A 17595-nucleotide genomic window follows, 5' to 3' on the forward strand; every position below is an offset into this window, starting at 1 on the left:
AAAGCCAGCTTTAAACCCCTCCATTATCTCCCAGAAGCCCAAGAGGTCTGGGATCATCCTGGTGGTTCTTTCCCATCAGATTCCCTTCGCTTCCCTCATTCTTGCTTTTAACGATCCCCCCTCCCGCATATGTTTATTTGTTTTTCTTGGACTACAGAAAGCTTTTCCTAAGTGCAAATCCAGACCGTGCTTTGCTCAGAAATATTGTCCTCCCTGACTCTTGCTTATTTGTTCCGAGGTTTATCCTGGCTGCTTGATCCAAACATGAATTAGCCATCTCTAATGGGTCCCTCACACCTGCCCATTCTTCCTACATCAGGATCTTTCCAATTTCTCTGTGTCATCTCGCGTGACTTTCAGACGGACCCTTTAAGTTGTCAAGATCTGCTGTGGGCAGAAAATCACACTTCTGATACAGAGAACCCTGGGGGAAAAACAGGACAGGGCGGGGAATTTTCTAAGGAAGAAAGAAAACTCCAACACTGACCACGGCAAAAGGTAGGGCAGATCGTTCTGGAACGTCACCCATCCCCCTTCTACATGACTACCTCCCAAGCCAGCCTGGGGCCCTGGAACCCAGTTCCGGGCTGTCAGCAGAGATAAATTTAGTACCAATGATCTCATCCTGCGGAGCAGCCTCGGGGCCTCGGAGTGCTCAGGGAAGCATCACTTGGACAATCTGAGAAGTGACAGACAGTTCTGGCCCCTACAACATAGGTGGCAGGCCCAAAGTTCCCTGTAGAGGAACACTAAGCCCTTGAGGAACATTGGCCAGAGTGTGGCCAGCAGGGGGCAGGCTAAGGGACCTGAGATATGGATACCCTGCTCTTTCTGGGCTCTCCCAGACCTGGGCACACAGTGCTGAAGACTCAAGATCACAGGTATCAGCACTGAGATCCAAATGAACAGCAAGCAAGGCCAAGCGTTCCCACTGCAGAGTCAGGGCCGATGTCCCAGCATGCTCCTCCCGACCCCATCAGGACACTATGTGGTGGCGTATTTATAGATCCAACAGTGGGCACAAGGCAGAAGGGGCTGAAGTTTATTGCTCTGTCTTCTGCCAACAAGACCAAAGCTCAACAAAGGGGCTGTCCTTTGTCCTTCGATGGAAATTCATCACAAATGCAGACCCCAGTTCCTCCACCAGCAGAAGCCTCCCTTTTCGTGGCTCTGTGGGTTTCTGGCTTGCCCTACTGGTGACTTGCTGATCAGTTCGCCCAAGGTTTCTTAGTGTGTTTTGTGGTTAGACTTTTGCCCTGACAATCCTGGAAGAAATCCCAAGGGTTGCAACGTTGCCCGAAAGCAGCCATTGAGGCAGTGCCAGGGAGGTTCCTTAGCCAGGATGAGGTTTCTTGTCCCTTACCTCTGTAACCAAGGGACAGCATCCCACAAACCTTTCTGATTGAAGATGGCATGGAAGTAACTCAGGAGAATGGACATGGCCCTTACACAAAAGAAGGAAACAGACCTCTAAATGTGAAAATAGACAGCTACTTCCAGGAAGTAGGTTCCACCCACAAGTGCAATCCATATTATGCTATTTAAGGTGATGACAGTGATGGGGAATAAATATTGTCATATAAGAAGGGCCAGGCTTGCATCTAAACACACCAGGGCCAACCCGTGTCAGTCTCGGTCACATTAGAGGAAATCAGTTCTCAAGAACAAAGGCCTCCTGTCTGCTCAATTCCATCGTGGGAAATGCCCAAGATTTCTTAGCGTGTTTCATGGTTAGACATAACTGAGGGACTATCAGAGAAATCAAAGGAGACCGAGAACTTGGGGTGACCATCAAGCTATACTCATTTCTGCCAAGGGTGGTGTAAGCATTGTTGTTACAAAGGGGAGGGAAGTTCCTTGATCATGAGAACAGGGTGGATGACATCTTTTTCAAGTGAAGACTTCAGACAAAGTCGCAAAGAAGAGTGGCAAGATCCAGAGCAAGACAACATTGGGGCAGATGTTTCAGCCAGTGGAAGGGCCCACAGTGTCAGGCATGGTCATGAAGAACAGGGGAAGGGGTCAGAACCACAGTACTAGGCCAAGATCACAGAGCCTAGGATCCTGAGGCTTTGGGGGGGGGGGGATTAAATTAGTTTGATTATGCTACATTCATTCTAAAAAGTCAAAATGAGATTTTTTTTTCTGTTCTCTTAACTAAATGTTAGCTCATCAATGTAGGTCCTTGTATCCAGGCAGCAGGATGTAGAGGGAAGAGCCTGGTGTCTCAGCTACTCATAACCTGCTGGTCCCCCAGGCCATTGGCTCCAGGTTCAATGCCTCCCTCCCAGGGGCTCATCTAGGGATCCAGGGCTGCTCAGCTGAGCCACATCACCTCTTCTTCCTTAGGATACACACAACATATCATTGCCCCCCCCACCCTGCAACCCCAATCCCACGAGGCTGGTTAAGGCATCTACTTGGAGGACTTGATAATACCCTGGAGATGCTGATCTCTGGGGACTTTCCTACACTCTGCTGTCCTACCTTGCCTGAGTTCACATGGCTGTTTATATCCATGGAGGTTGAAGTCCGTCCTTAGAAGTATACCAAACAAAGGCATAGGGATCATCACCATCCTCTTTATTACCGTTTTTTTCCCCTTCTGTATCAAAAACAAAACAAACAAATAATTAAAACCAAAAACCCTCTCCAGGGCCTGGTGGGTAGGTAAGAGTACACGGTGTACAAGCATGAGGCCCTGAGTTCAGGTTCCTAGCACCCATGCAAAAGCTGGGAATGGTGACTATGAACATGGGTAGTCCCAGTACATCCAGTACAATCTTCCGTGCAAGTTAGCCTAGTCAAAAAAACAAACAAACCCCAACAGGATCGATAAAAGATCCTGTCTCAAAGGAATAAAGTGGAGAGCAAGACACCTGACATCCTCCACAGGCCTTGTTACACATGTGTGCCCACATATATTTACCTTACACACACACACACACACACACACACATGTACCCACACACGTGCACCCATCGACTAAATAAGCAACATTCTACAGCTTTATCACACAAGAGGAAAAAGGTTGGCACATCGGCGTGACCAACTTGTCTCAAACCAGAAGTGCAGCCACAAACAAAGCTGAGATTTCCCAGCTGCCACGCAGTTTCCACAATACCCAGGTTTGCCTATAAACACTTCAGAGGCGTGGCTAGCTGCAGATTCAGACCCAAGCAGCCGCATAAGTAGGAACACAGCTGGAGTGTCTTAGAATCAGGAGGCAGTGGGGTGGCACTCACTGACACCCACTCTTCTTTCTCTTCCCTGTGGAACAAATGCCATGACCACCTAAGGAATGCATTGCTTTCCTATTTTGAGCTTTTTTTTTTTTTTTAAAAAAAAAAAGAGGGCTTCATATAGCCAAGATGAGACTAGACTCTTGCTCCTCCTGCTTCCATCTCCCAAGTGCTGGAACTCTAGGTGTGTGCCGCTGCTCCAAGTTTATGCTGTGCTGAGAGGCAAACCCAGGGCTTCCCTCATGCTTCTGCCCCAGCCTGTGTTTTCCTGTTCTTAAATTGCTCTTTTGAGCAGCTAACAGCTCCATATGTGCTGTGTGAGTGTACCTACATGCCCTTGAACTTTTAGGTGGGGAAATGAGAACAAAGAAAGGGAAACCCCTAAAGAGAGCAAGCAACAGAAAAAGAGAAATGAACTCCATTCCAGCTTCCTGTCCAGAATCTGCCCATGAACCACCAGCATCTGTCACCGTGTTCCCCATCCCACCCCCACCCACCCAACTACTTCCTTTCACCTCTGCCTCTAGACAGAGAAAGAGTTCATTCAAAAGAAAAGGTCTCCTTCCCCCACCCCCAGACCCAAGTCCCTCAAAAACAATCAAATTTAAAGCAGAGAGATTAAATTATCACTAAGCTAATTATGGGAATCACACTCAGACCGGCTGCTGGGAAGCGAGGTCAGCAAGCAAAAGGCACGAAAATTAAAGGCAGATGCAGGAAACACTTGAAAAAACCAAGTGGGAGACCCATTACCCCCCTCCCCCAACCAGGAGGAAGGAGAAACCACTCCGATGTCAGAGATGCTGTCCATCTGGGCTATTGTCAGAGCATTCGGCAGCTAAATGGCTGTACTCTGTCATCATCTCTAGGCCAAAGTGGGCTCGAGTCAGAGGTAAACGGATTAGAGGGTGGGCTGCTAATTTCCCGGGGAGTGTAGAAGGGAAGTAGTGGCTGTAACCAAGAGGGCTAGAGCCCAGGGGCATTAGCCCCAGGCTTCGGCTGCAGAGAGAAGGCTGTACATGGTCCTGAGCATTTGTGGGCCACATGGCTACACCAGGTGACTGTGGCTGTATCAGTCAAGTACGTCCATGTGCACACTTCTGAGGATGAGTCCTCCAGGGCAGGGGAGGAGGGGGAGGAGATGCCGTGATGCCGAAGAAACCACATGCAAAGACATATCGTGATGCATAAGAAAGCATGTACCAGCACGTGCGTGTTGACCCGAAAACGTGAAGAGCTCAGAAAGAACCAGAGCGCACCTCCTAGCACAAGTGTGGGCTTCGCCAGGGCCCTTGCAGTGCTGTTACTGGCTCAGTGGCGAGCATGCTTATCTTGTGTTCCAGTGAACGTTGTTCCAGTGCTTCCTCGGGCATCATCGATGCTGTGCAAGTTAGATAAATACACTTCGGCCAAAAATTTCTTAAGAGGTAAAAGTCCACTTTTCTCAATCTGCACGCTGGCTCCCTCCGCTTCAGGTTCCAACACCGTTAGAACCATGTTCTAGGTTCTGACTGACAGCTAGCTTTAGGTTCCCATCCCCAGAAAGGCAGCAAACGGGAAATGTCCTAGTGACATCCAGAGTGGATTTCTGGAAAATCATGATCAACTGAGGCAGTTCAGAGGGAAAGTGAGAGGATCTTTGCAAGTTACATTACTTAGGAAAAATTAATTTGGGTGGTTCTATTTAATTGTAGGTAAAAGAAATGATTCAATAAATTTGGATAATTTAGTTACCCAAAAGACATCTGCTGAACACAATCTAATCATTGCATTTTAGTCAGAACACACCCTCAATCTCAAAGAAAACTAAATTTGGGGAGATACAAACATCCAGAGCCTGACTAATGGAAGAAAATGAACAATTTCAGTACCGTTTCGGGAGGCAAAAAAAAAGTAAATTAACAACAAGCTTTGAGAAATCAGTTTAATAAAAATATCTGCAGTGCAGTATCTGGAGTTGATGGCACACCATGGCCATACCCTCCCCTTTAGAAAAATTTTTTCCAGTTTGAGCTATGAGTTCTTTAACTCCAGAAACACCTAGCACATCCTAGAGCAATGTGCTATTCCCAGCCCGAAGGCTGCTGTTCATGCCAGGAAGACTTGCAGCAAGCTGTACTGACAAATACTCTTCTCTGTCCTCACCTCAGCCTACCCCACATACACGGCAAGCCCCTTCCTCTGGTGGTGTTAGTCTTCATTCTCAATCTGGCCTGGGCAGCAAACTAGAGGACATGCAGCCACTTCTCTCTCTGTCATGAGATTGGCATATCCCACACAGGACCTTAGTTTCTGTCCCCCAACAAAGTGGAGCAAACCTTCTGCCAGCCTTAGGTGCCTACGAACAGGAGCTGGGAATAACCTTTGTTGCCGCAAGTTGCGTAAATTTGGGAATCATTTCTTACCTCATCCTAACTTAGCCTAAGCTAGCTGATACACCCTTACAAACCTGCACAGGCAGATACTGCAAAACAGTAACTACTTACAGTCAATCTCCAAATATATTTTTTCAACCTGCATGGACTTATGTGTCCTTAAGCAATCTGGTGATCCTGTGTTCTCATGAGAGGAAGTGTTTATATGCATCAAGAAAGAAAGAGCGGCTATATCAATGAGCCGTGTTTTCCATTTGAAGAATGTAAGCACGCCCTTTTTAATTTATTTCATTTTGCTGGATAACACATTCCTTTTAGAAAAGAAAGCTCCACTACGAATGTTGAAGCTTATTTCCTGTAATTTCTGGGTAATCAAGATGTGACTAAATACAAATTCAAATTGGTAACATGGATTCATCACAAGGCCATTAATTCCAGAAATGGATTGTTCATTTTTAAAAAGTGCTCACTGGCTTTCTTCAATAAAGCTACATTCGCCCATGCAAAAGCCCATCAACTTCAGCAGGTGTAGAAGCCCAGAGCCTCGCTGAAGCAGAGAAGCAATGCCAGTCCAACCAGCATCTCATACCCTGTAGCCCTGTGCATACCAGGTGGGGTCTAGTGTCCCAGAAGTCACACTTGCTCCAGCCAGCTGGGCGCCGAGGGCCATTTATATGCAAGGTCAGGTCCACACAGGGTTTAGCCCATCCTGCTCAATTAAGCCTCACTGGACCTAAGCAAGACTCATCTGAGTCAGGCTTATAAGCATCTTTTCCTCTTGCTAATCGGGCATGACCGGAAAAAGGCCCAGAACAAATTTGATCATAAACACTAAATAAGATATTCCGGGATGGGGAGAGAGCTTAGTGGTAGCGAGTTTGCCTCGCTGTGTGCAGGGCTCTTGGTTCAACCTCCAGCATCAGAAAGAATGTTATGTAAATAGATGCATCTATATACGCTAACTTGATGCACTGAAATAGGATTGTGGTCACATGCAACTTCTTTCAAGCCTCCTTGTCCATCAAGAAGAACACCTTTAGTAGGGGAATCTTTTTTTTTTCCTCATAAGAAATCAGGTACATTCAATGCTCTACGGGAAAGGTAGAATTTAATTATCGCAGGAGAAAATTTTGATAACTTATTAGAAAGACTAAGCAAAGAAGAAATCTCAAAGTTGTGTGGAAGGGATGGGATGGAAGTCCTGGGAGAAGTTACAGAAGGGGGGTGAATATGTTCAAAATACATAGTAAAAACTGTTCAAAGAATCAATAAAAATGCTGCTATAAAAAGACCAGTATAAAGTTAAGTTATTGTCCTACAGATCTTTTAGCATCATCACTTTTGACAATGCACACTTACAGGAGCATAAGTACTTGCACACACACACACACACACACACACACACACACACACACACATACACATATGCATGTGTGCACGCACTAACCCACAGTATAGATAAGATGCCCACAACAATTCAGGTGTCATGCTGCCAGGAACTCAACAGCTTACATCTGAGTGTCCCATGAGGATGACCAGAAGTACCAGGATCGGGCTTTCGTTCTACACACAACACTGAGAGCAAGTGGCAAGGTGGCTTTGGTACTCTACTGTCTTCTAATGCCCAGCTATTCTGAGACACACTCCACTGTGACCAAGTGCCTCAGCCCTAGCCCCTCCCAACGATATTGGTGGGGAAGGAGCTATGGGTGGAGAAGCAGAAATCTACCAACAGTGTGACCCTCTAATAGATCAGCTCTTTGCCAACTTATCCTAAGGGTACCGAATGCACTCAGCAGTCCAACAACACAGACCTGAGCCCCCACCCTGCTGCTTCAGGAACAGAGGATATGGGAAGCGTGGTCTCCCTCTCTTTACTTAACAAGCCTCAGACTTCCTCATGAGTAGTGGAGGCCATGCCTCCCACAACGGACAGTGAGCGTGGGATGTAGAGATTATGTTGCTCCTTCAGAGCCCCTGCAGACATAAGACATGTACATTTGGCTTTAAAAACATTTATAGAAATAACTGTGGAGGCCTGGGTGTGTGACGTAGTAGGTAGGATACTTGCCTAGCGTACACAAAGCTCTAGGTTCCATTCCCAGCACTGCATAAAACCAGTCACGACGATGCAGGTCTGTAATCCCAGCACTTTGGAGGTAAAGGCAGAAGGACCAGAAGTCCAAGGTCATCCTTACCTATATAGTAAGTCTGAGGCCTGACTGGCCTTCACAAGACCCTGTCTCAAAATAAGAAACAAACAAACAAATAAATAAATTTTAAAGGGATTTGCAAATGCATTTCTGAAATGTAGTCTCTTTACCACCGACTCGCAAGGCCCCCTCCAGTCACACAGTCTGTGGAGGCCTCGTGGAGTCATGGCTGCCTTCGACCTTGTTAAACCCACAGCAGTCCTGACAGATGGGTGAAGATCAGGCCTGGGAGTAGATCTTCCATACGTTAAAATGACAGTGCTGAAGATGTCAGGGGTGAGAGGAAGTGAGGAGAGCCTGGAAGGTGTGGAGCAATGTACCCAAGAAGCTGGGGATCAAGCAGGGCATTTAGAAAAGGCAAGGTCGGCTGTCTAAAAGTGGCGAGATGCTCACCATGGCCAGCAGCCACAGGAAACCAGAACCACACAGAAACAGGACAGTGCGTCAGACCTCTGACCCTCACACCGCTGACATGGCTAAGTAGAGATGGCCATCTTCCAAAGGGGGAGAGACAGGGACCCTGGGTGACCTGCCACAGGCAAAAGAAGCAAGAGCCACAGTGTCCCAAGGAATGCTAAGTGGGAGTTTGAACACCAAGGCAAAGACTGAGCAAGACTTGAGTGCATCCCAGGCCACAGGTTAATGGTAAGACAAAAAGCAGAACTTGCTGCTTTCTTACAACTATGGCTCTCCAGCCTCTCTCCTTTTCCCCCAGCCTCCTTCCTCCTCTCCCAGACTTGCTCAGCTTCCCCTAGCCTCCCTCCTCCTCCCCCAGTCTCCTTCCTCCTCCCCCAGACTCGCTCAGCCTCCCCCAGCCTCCTGAGGGTCTGAGCTGGGGGTGCAATAGCTCCTGGATAGAAAGCCATGCTAGAGGGAAGGAGACAGTAGAATGTGAATGGTCCCCATGTATAGGAAACTGTTATTTCTCAGGATGGCACCCCTCCTCGGTACTGAACTTTAGTCAAGGCCCTTAGGAACTGAAATCATGTAGGTGCAGCGAGATTCACTAAAATGCTAAGCAGGACATGTTTCTTCACCAGGTCTGACCATTGTACAGGGCTTTAGGCAGGGACAGTGATGAAGTGGGATGTATTGTTCTTAACATTGAGAATGAGAGGAATGGGCTGCTTCTGGGAGATGCATCTGCCACCCTGTGTATGTTAGACTAAAGAGACAAGCACTTAGAGACAAGAAAACCCGTTATAAGCGTCCAAGTCAAAGCAGGGCAGAGAGAAGGTGCAAGGTTCTGATAAACATGGCCACATGGACCAGGTACACAAGCCAGGAAGACCACTTCCCTTAGGGTCCTGGAGTGAGACTCAGCCCACAGCCAAGAAATCAGCCAGAGGCAAAGCCCAGGGCTTTTCCTTATAAATGAGACAAGAGGCAAACTTTAGACTAAATATTCTAACCACAGGAGGATCAGCTAGTCCTTTCCACATGAGCAGGAGGCTATACTATGTCCCCCAAAAGGAAATGATAAGGATCATATAATAAATACATGGGAAAACAGGTAAATGGATGATGTTTAGTCTAGTGAGTGCCCACCATACCCTCTTTCCTGTCAGCCAGCCACACACCTGACAAGAAGCCAGAAGCCCTAGTCAGGAGGCTGGGATCTTCACGACCAACAGAGCCCTTGATTGGAAGATTGGCCTTGGTCATATCCCTCACAAAGCTCCACTATCTCCCTAGGCGACTATCCCTGAACTTGCCCCTTCCACCGTGAGGAAAGTGTGGTACACTTGCTTTGGTCTCTGCCATCATCCTGACTCTCTATGTGTGTTCCATCAAAGGTTCAGGATCCAGAAGACGGAGCAGAGTCTGGGACACTACTGTTGACTAAAAAATTAACTTGAAGACTGAAAGTATTGGTTCCAGTCCCCGCAGTAGCCAGGACTTCAGTGTTAGTGTGGTAAATGGCCCCTGCAGTGACTCTTGGGAATCCCCACCATCTCCTGGTAGTCGTGGCCTAAAGTAACCCCTCCTCCTGAATGCGAACCCAGATGGTGGGCTTCCGATAGCCAAAGTTGGTAAAATGTCATTTCTGAATCAGATTCGAAAGAAAGTTTCTCTCTCTCTCTCTCTCTCTCTCTCTCTCTCTCTCTCTCTCTCTCTCTCTCTCTCTCTCCCTCCCTCCCTCTCCACCTCCCTCCCTCCCTCTCCACCTCCCTCCCTTTCTCCCATTAATCTGGAGAATTAAGCTCTATGATTTGATTTGTTAGTGTGTAGACAGCCTTCAAGGATGGGTCCACATAGAAGAGCTGACATCTCCAGTGAGGACCTGAGCAGCCCTAAAAGTGAGTCCTCTGCCATTCAGGCCTCGAGTCACAAGATGACTGCAGTCCTACCCAGCATGACACCTCAGCTTGACAGTGGTCATAAGCCAAGGACTCAGCTAAGCTGCACTGAGTTCCTAAACCCCAAAAACTATATGGCAACAAATATTGTTCTAAACCCTGGGCTTGGGGGTTGGAGAGAGTTTGTTCCACAGCTATAGGGGAGCAATATGCTTGTGTCTCCTGGACTAGGACAGAAGGTGTGAAATCAGTGTGGGAGATAGTGCTGTAAAAAGTCACTGTGGTGGCTGGAAAGATGGCTCGGAGGTTAAGAACACTCACTGCTCTTCCAGAGGCCCCGAGTTCAATTTCCAGCAACCACACAATGACTCACAACCATCTATAATGAGATCTGGTGCCCTCTTCTGGTGTGCAGGTATGCCTGCAGGTAGAACACTATGTACATAATAAGTAAATCTTAAAAAAAAAACTCACTGTGGATGTTTTTACAATAAATCAAAGCTCCTAGGAAAACCACTATGACATCACCGAGAAGCAAGCTTGGCAGTCACATTCAGATGTGTCCTAAGAAGAAGAAGACCCTAAGCAGATCCCTAATGAAAACGTCAACAGGTCCGCTGTGACTCAATCCAGATGATATTGCCTTCTCCATCAAAGTGGCCCAGGAAGTCAGAAACCTGTGGTGATGAATCCCTTCCATCCTTGCTGTGGTCCCTGTCTGTACTGAGCCCCTAAGTACTATTCTCTTCCAATTGAGAGTCTAGCAGTGAAGAGCCCAGCAGGTAAGCGGAGCAATGGCAGCTGGGGCCTGCGTCTCTTGCCTTCTGCCTCTCCCTTCTTCCTCTGTACATCGCGTCTCTCATCCTCTCCCATCTTTGTTGTCTTGGTTACATGGCCAGACTCCTAGTTTCCCTCCTAATGATATGTTCTAGCAAAGCATAATCTTTTACTTCAATTGCATGTGTCACTGGATAAATTCCTCCAGTGTGCCTGACATCTGGGTATCAGTTGTCTGAATGCATGCTATGATTTGGGGTGGTTCAGTGGCATTTTCTTCAATTTCGATGTCTTTTCATTTTAATATGTGATCAGGATCTTACCACATAAATGGGTATACATACATACAATTCAAAGAAGTGACATGTGTATCAGTAACTTCTGAATTGGCAAAACTCATTTCTACCACCATCCTTCACGCATGAACTCTAACACTGGTCTCCTGGGGAAAAGAATGACAGGTGCCCCGCACTGTTTTCTGGGGATCCCAGTGTGTGTTTCTGCAGGAAGCCAGAAGCACCAAAATCCAACCATGGCTGTCAAACTGCCTTGAAGGGAGCTACAGAAGAGACCACAGTAAGGACATGCCCTATGCTTGTTTCAGTCACGTTTAAATGACCACTTGAGATCCCTTCAGAGGAAGTAGATGGACCCATGGGCAAATTCATGAAAAATGAGAGAAGGGAAGAAAATAAGACCAATGGAGAAATATTGATAAAAGGACGGTTGAGGACTTCATGATATCAAACACAAAATACGTTGAAGAGGGCATTCGCCAAGTGGGTCGTTCTCCTTGCTTACTGGGTACAACATGAGGAGAAAGCTTAAAACATGGCAGAGATTGAGATGAGGTGAGAGGAATGCCCAGAAGCAGACAGGTCAACACAGAGCAAAATTATCCTGAAGAGCCAGGCTTGGGATGCCTAGGCTCAGTGCCTAGTGGCAGAATGGGCTCTGTTCCTGGTTAGAGGAGGGTCCTTGGCTGCAGCACCGTCAACCTCAGTTTCCCCATCTTGTGTATAAAGCATAGGTTAAAACTCATTAAGGTTTCATAGTAGCAAAATCCAGACTAAGACCTGTAAAACGCACAGTGCCAACAATCAGCAGGCTTCTCAGAGGCTCCCCCACCCACCCACTGGGGAAATGGCTCAGTACCAATCCTCCCGCGCTCTTTTCTTTTCTGTTCGTTCCTAACTCAGGCATACTAGCAATAGCAGCAGCTCAAGACGAAAAAGTACATAGCACAACCGCCAATCCTGAATCAGCAAGGTCTGATGTCTACTCTGCTCCTGGTCAACACATGGAGCCCCAACACTGGGCTGCGCTAGATATCCGGACACTTTCTACATGGTATGAGTTCATTTTGTATTTTATTTATTAAAAGTTGGGGGGTCGTGTGTGTGTGCACGTGTGCATGTGTGTATGTGTGTGTCCACACGCACATGTCGTGGTGCATGTGTGGACTGTGGAGTCAGTTCTCCCCCACTTCACGTAGGCTCCTGGGGACTGAACTCAGGGAAGAAAGCTTGTATGGCAAGCATCATTACCCTCTGGGACACTTTGCCAATCTCCTGGTTTTATTTTTAATTAAAGTAGACTCAAATTTTCAGAGTTTAGAATTTGAAAAGAACTCCCAGATGTATTTGGGGAGTAGTGAAGCAGAACCGGAGCCTCAGATATGATACAACTGTGTGGTTGAGACCCTACTGGCTCAAGTGCTCTCTCTCTCTCTCTCTCTCTCTCTCTCTCTCTCTCTCTCTCTCTCTCTCTCTCTCTCTTCATACACACACACACACACACACACACACACACACATGCACACAGCATTCAATCCCGAGAAGCTGTGCTCTGAATCACACCTAGTGTGAGTCCCCATGACCCACCTCAACTTGGGACTGGTTTCCCCCTAATAGGCCCAGGAACAAGTCCAGGAAACAAAAGATGATGAAATCAAAGGAAAACCAGAATGCTGAGCTTCGGCATTCCCTTTTCTCTCTATCCTGATCCACAGAGATGTGAGAAAGCAGTCATCTGCTGCCACGAACAGGCCCCACCCCGCTGCCGCGCCTCCCAATCCAGGCTGGGCTGTATCCCCCAACCAAGAGCCAGATGAAACTTCGCCTCCGTCAAGTTGCTTCTTGCAGGTATTTGAACACAGCCAGGAGCGACAGGAATACAGGCACAGAGCAGAAAGAGCCAGCGCTCTGTTTAACCAACACTGGTGAGCGCTCCGCCCCTTAGCTAGGAACAGTGTACGGCAGCAGAGAAAGCACTTGGGAAAAAACACAAGCACAGAACGAAAGGAGCGATCACACCTCCAGCGGAAGTTTGTGATGTTGTGGCTCACGAGGAACGTCAGTCTCTCCCTCTGTTGTCAGGCAGCCTTTCAGTGCTGATCAGCAGCTATGAAATACGATCACTTAGTGAAGGGAGAGCGTCAGAAAGGACTGCGGCGGAGATATTTAAGCAAACAGATTTTTAATCTAGATACCCCAACATTCACACAGACACCCTAAAGCAAGTCAAGATGGTGTTTGCTTCGTGGATTTTGCCTGCAGATGAAATTTTAACAGGCTGTGGGTTCCTCGGAGTTCCTGGGCACCTCCTGATGATTTCGGAATTGATATGACAGATTTCTTAACAGAACATGCCTTTTATGTTCACCACAGGGAAAGTCTTCCAAATGCACACACATACACGCACACACGTACACACACACACACCAGAGAACACAAAAGACATCCAAATTGGCACTTTCCTCACCTCCTTTCCCCTTGCCTCATGTGATGCGCACTCGAGGAGTGAAATTATGGTCATCAAAGGCAAGGCTGCGAATAATTGGAACCCATACCTTTCAAACAAAATGAAAAGTCAGTCATTTCGAGGGCAGCCTATGGATAGTTGGAGTCTAGCTCTTGGGTCTCTAAAGCCCACAGCCAACTTCCCTTACTCTCAGCAACCACCCGAGCCCCTTTCCGCCCACCTTGCCCACTTCACGTCCCTTGTCAGGCGGCAAAGATCTCTGAAAGGCCCTTGTACACTCAGGAGATTATTACAGGCTAGAAGAGCCAGCTCTGTAATTACGGCTGCTGTATGATTCTCATTATTCTCACACCCTGGGCTTGGTGGCACACAAAACTTGCTGCAAAGTTCAGCGGCAGCCTCCAGCCAGCTATGGCTGGGCTTCTGCCCAGAAAGGTGGCAGCAGGTCTGATAACCTCTGAGAAAAAGCAAATCGGAGTTATTGCACAGGAAGGGGTGTGGCGCCCTGGAGCTACCGGCGGTGGGAAATTCTATTGTCTAGGAAAATAAACAAATGGGCCACTTTCACTTTTTATTATTTCTAACAACAGACACGGCAGTCCTGCTTTTCTTTTCCAGCCCAGACTGTCCCCTGGGCTGGCTGTGCTGAGTCTGCAGAAGCAGTCACCAGGCTTGAGCAAAGCTATTAAAGTGGCTGCCACTCTGAACCCATGGAGCAGAAACTTTGGCTGCCTGGGTGGTACGTCCCCCACTCCCCGCCCCTGCCCAGGGGAAGGGTCAGCTCATTCCCCCTATGCAACACCTCTACCCCTAGCTTTCAAATAGTTATGCCTCGCCAGCCCCACACCACCGCTCTGAAAATTAAATATAACATCTCGGGTGGCTCAAGCTGGACCGTTCTTATACAAACCCACCCAAGGGGAAGATGGGAAATGCCAGTCTGCATGTGGCTGAGAATGCCCCCCAAGTTTCCCATTAGGTGTTGCCTGTCACCCATGCATGGCTGTGCCTCTACATTCCCCCAGAAGGATGGTGTCCATGCATTTGCTTACACAGGCTCCTGGGGTGTGCTTACACCCTCTCATGGAGTGGTGTGATATTGAGTATCAGTGGCAGGGGACAGGTTTCTGCACTGTTCTAAATCATCTCAGATTTACAGAGCAGTCGAGTCTAAAAAAAAAGTATATTTTTACCAATAACTGTCCATTCTGTTATGTGCAAAGAACTCTCCACATTCCTGTCACTGGCGACACAGTCTAAACAACTCCAGAAATGACACAAAATTACCCCTCATCCAGAGGCTATTCTGTCTGGACAGCTAGTCTGAGCTTCCATGGGTAACAGTCTTTTAGGGTGAAGAAAGATGCTTCTTCATTGTACTAATATGGGGCTCACCAGAGAAAGGAGTGAAAGCACCCCAAAGTGCTTGTGGATTTACTCTCCGTAGTGTTTATTCCCCCTGTGGGAGCGGATGGAGCCAGCCAACAGACCCGTCATGGCATGAATTGTATATGGTGATTGTATTGGACAGTGACTTAGCTCTATCACAAAATACACAAGGCAATTGACTTATAAAGACAGAAAGTGTTCACAATTAGAAGGTTCCAGTTTAATTTCACTTGGCCTCACTGTTTTGGGAGAATGTAAGTTGACACAGCATGACAGCAGCGGCATGCGATGGGGAAGAATTTACAGCAGAAGTTGGGAAGCAAACGAGGAAAAGAGAGAGCGAGAGGCAGGCAGAGAGAAATGATGGTATGGGATCAGGCCATTCCATTTAAGGGCAAGACCTGATGACCACTGGGCATTGTGCTATCCCCCACCCCCGAAAGGTTTCATCTTCTGGCATGGCCAAGCATTTCACAGATGACCCAAACTATAGCATGACTCTGGGATTTAGAACTCACCTTTCCAGCAAGTGAATAATAGTGAAAACAGAACCCTTATGGAGAGCCAGTGAGAAGGGATTTCATAATGCATGACACAGAACGGGCAGGGACCCAGGAAATATAATTCTTGAGGATGTACAGGCAATGGGTAGATTATCCTTCAGCTGTGGCAGTGAAGACAGGACATGGAAACGAGGTGTGAGATTAGGCACACAGTACCACGTGTGCTTTCTTCTAAGCATCATGGCACTCTATCGGTAGACCCTGTTGTATTTCCCAGATATTCAATAATTATCTATACAGCCACCACTCACTCCTGATCCTGTCTCATATGCCCTCCACATTGCTACATTCCAGATATACAACTTTTGCTTGAATACTAGCTCCACATGAAAGAGTATTTATTGACTATGGTGTTATGTAGTAAGACAGTAGAATAGACACAGCCTTCTAAACTTGCATAGAATATGTATTCATGACCATTCAAAGTTAATGCCAAGAACACATCAAAGGAGGGATCAAGGTTCAGTCATCATTATTTTACTTAGTCTGAATCTCACAATGTTTGGAAAATGCCAGGGAAACCTACATAAGACAAACTAAAGAGCAACTAATAACCAGCCAACAGAAAGCAGGACCTCTGATTTCCGGAGTTAGAAGACCTAACCCATCAAAGATAGCTCACAACAGACCACTTCCACCTCCCTTGGGGATCCATGGCTGAGAATATTTCTGAATGGGCAAGTATAGCCAATGCTGCCAGAGGGCCAAGGTTGCCCATTGTGCCAAGACAAGGGTCACAGGTCAAGTTCCCAGACCCTACGATTCCATCCATGCATAAGCCACTTCTGTGTCTTCACTGTAGCCATGGCGTCCTCCTCGTGCAAGCTGGCTCTTAGCCCCATTAGCCACTCTCAAGCAGGTCTGCACATTGCTCCATCTGTTCCCTGAATGGATTCCAGATGGAGGCACCAGCCCATAAGGGCTGGAACAAGGGGAACAGGCACAGCCCTCCCCCCCCAGTCCACCTTCTCCAGCCACCTAGACTTAATAGAGCCCTTGCCTAAGGGCACAAGGCCAAGCGGAACAGAATAAACCATTTGGAACCACCTAGCAAGGCTGGGCTAACAAGTCTCATGTGCACGCCAGCTTTCGGCAAGGGTGAATCCACCCACTCATGCAGCTCAATTCCCACGACAACCTACAAATGAAGGCAGAGAAAGGACACGCGACTTCTATAACCTCAACAACGAGTGTCTCCTCAAATCTGTCTTCCAGGCCCACGACAGTGAGACGCTAGCAGGGACAGACAGTCTGCGCAACAATCAAAACGACCGCACCTCATTCCTACCTTCTTTAGCTTGCCACTTTTGGTGCCCACGAAGGCCAGAGAGTGATTCTTGTAGACATACGCGATGACGGAAGTCATGCGGTCCCTGTCCTCCGTGAAGACCGGGATTCCACGTACCATTTCAGACACTCCCAGAGGGGCATTCATATCCAGGCCACAGAAGTTGTCATCAATGGTTAGGAGCTGAAAATTAAATGGGAGAAAATTAGAAAAGAGCATGGGGGGACATGAGAAAGGGGGGGAAGGCGGAAAACGCTGGAACTAGAAGACTCCTTAGCAATAGCAATAGACTATTTGTTCCAAATCTCCATTTATTTATTTATTTACTTTTTGCATGAGACATTCAGCAGTAGAGGAGCTGGATGGTTTGTCCTGATTCCCCTGGTATACAGCTGCAAGCCAATAGCAGCAGTGCAGACCCTGGAAGGTGCTTCTCACCCCATACCACTGCATCTCCTCTACCCGTACTAAGTGTTAGTTTAGTGCACTTGACTGTCCACCTCCACCATCGCATGGAAAGTTCGGGGCTAGCACCCTGCATGGGCTACCAACCCCTGGACTCTGGTGTAAGAGAGAAGCAACCTCCATGACTGTGTCTAAACACCGGCTTTGGAGACGATGTGCTAGTGAGGGCTTGAGAGAAGAGAAGGAAGCCTGGACACTTAAAGTGTGGCCAACAGGAGCA

The 17595-nt window shown here is 47.6% G+C and overlaps 1 protein-coding gene across 2 annotated transcripts in view; it reads right to left on the bottom strand.

Annotated features, from left to right (window-relative positions):
• The window catches only part of Plxna4 (plexin A4), a 452981-nt gene that overhangs the window by 348895 nt on the left and 86491 nt on the right, over positions 1-17595 (bottom strand). For both annotated transcript variants that reach the window (XM_075953914.1, XM_075953915.1), the window contains exon 3: positions 16911-17093. In XM_075953914.1, coding sequence (XP_075810029.1) covers positions 16911-17093 — 183 coding nt within the window. The remainder of the gene's footprint in view (positions 1-16910; positions 17094-17595) is intronic.

Source organism: Microtus pennsylvanicus, chromosome 19 (assembly GCF_037038515.1).
Source record: "Microtus pennsylvanicus isolate mMicPen1 chromosome 19, mMicPen1.hap1, whole genome shotgun sequence".
Lineage (NCBI taxonomy): Eukaryota > Metazoa > Chordata > Mammalia > Rodentia > Cricetidae > Microtus > Microtus pennsylvanicus.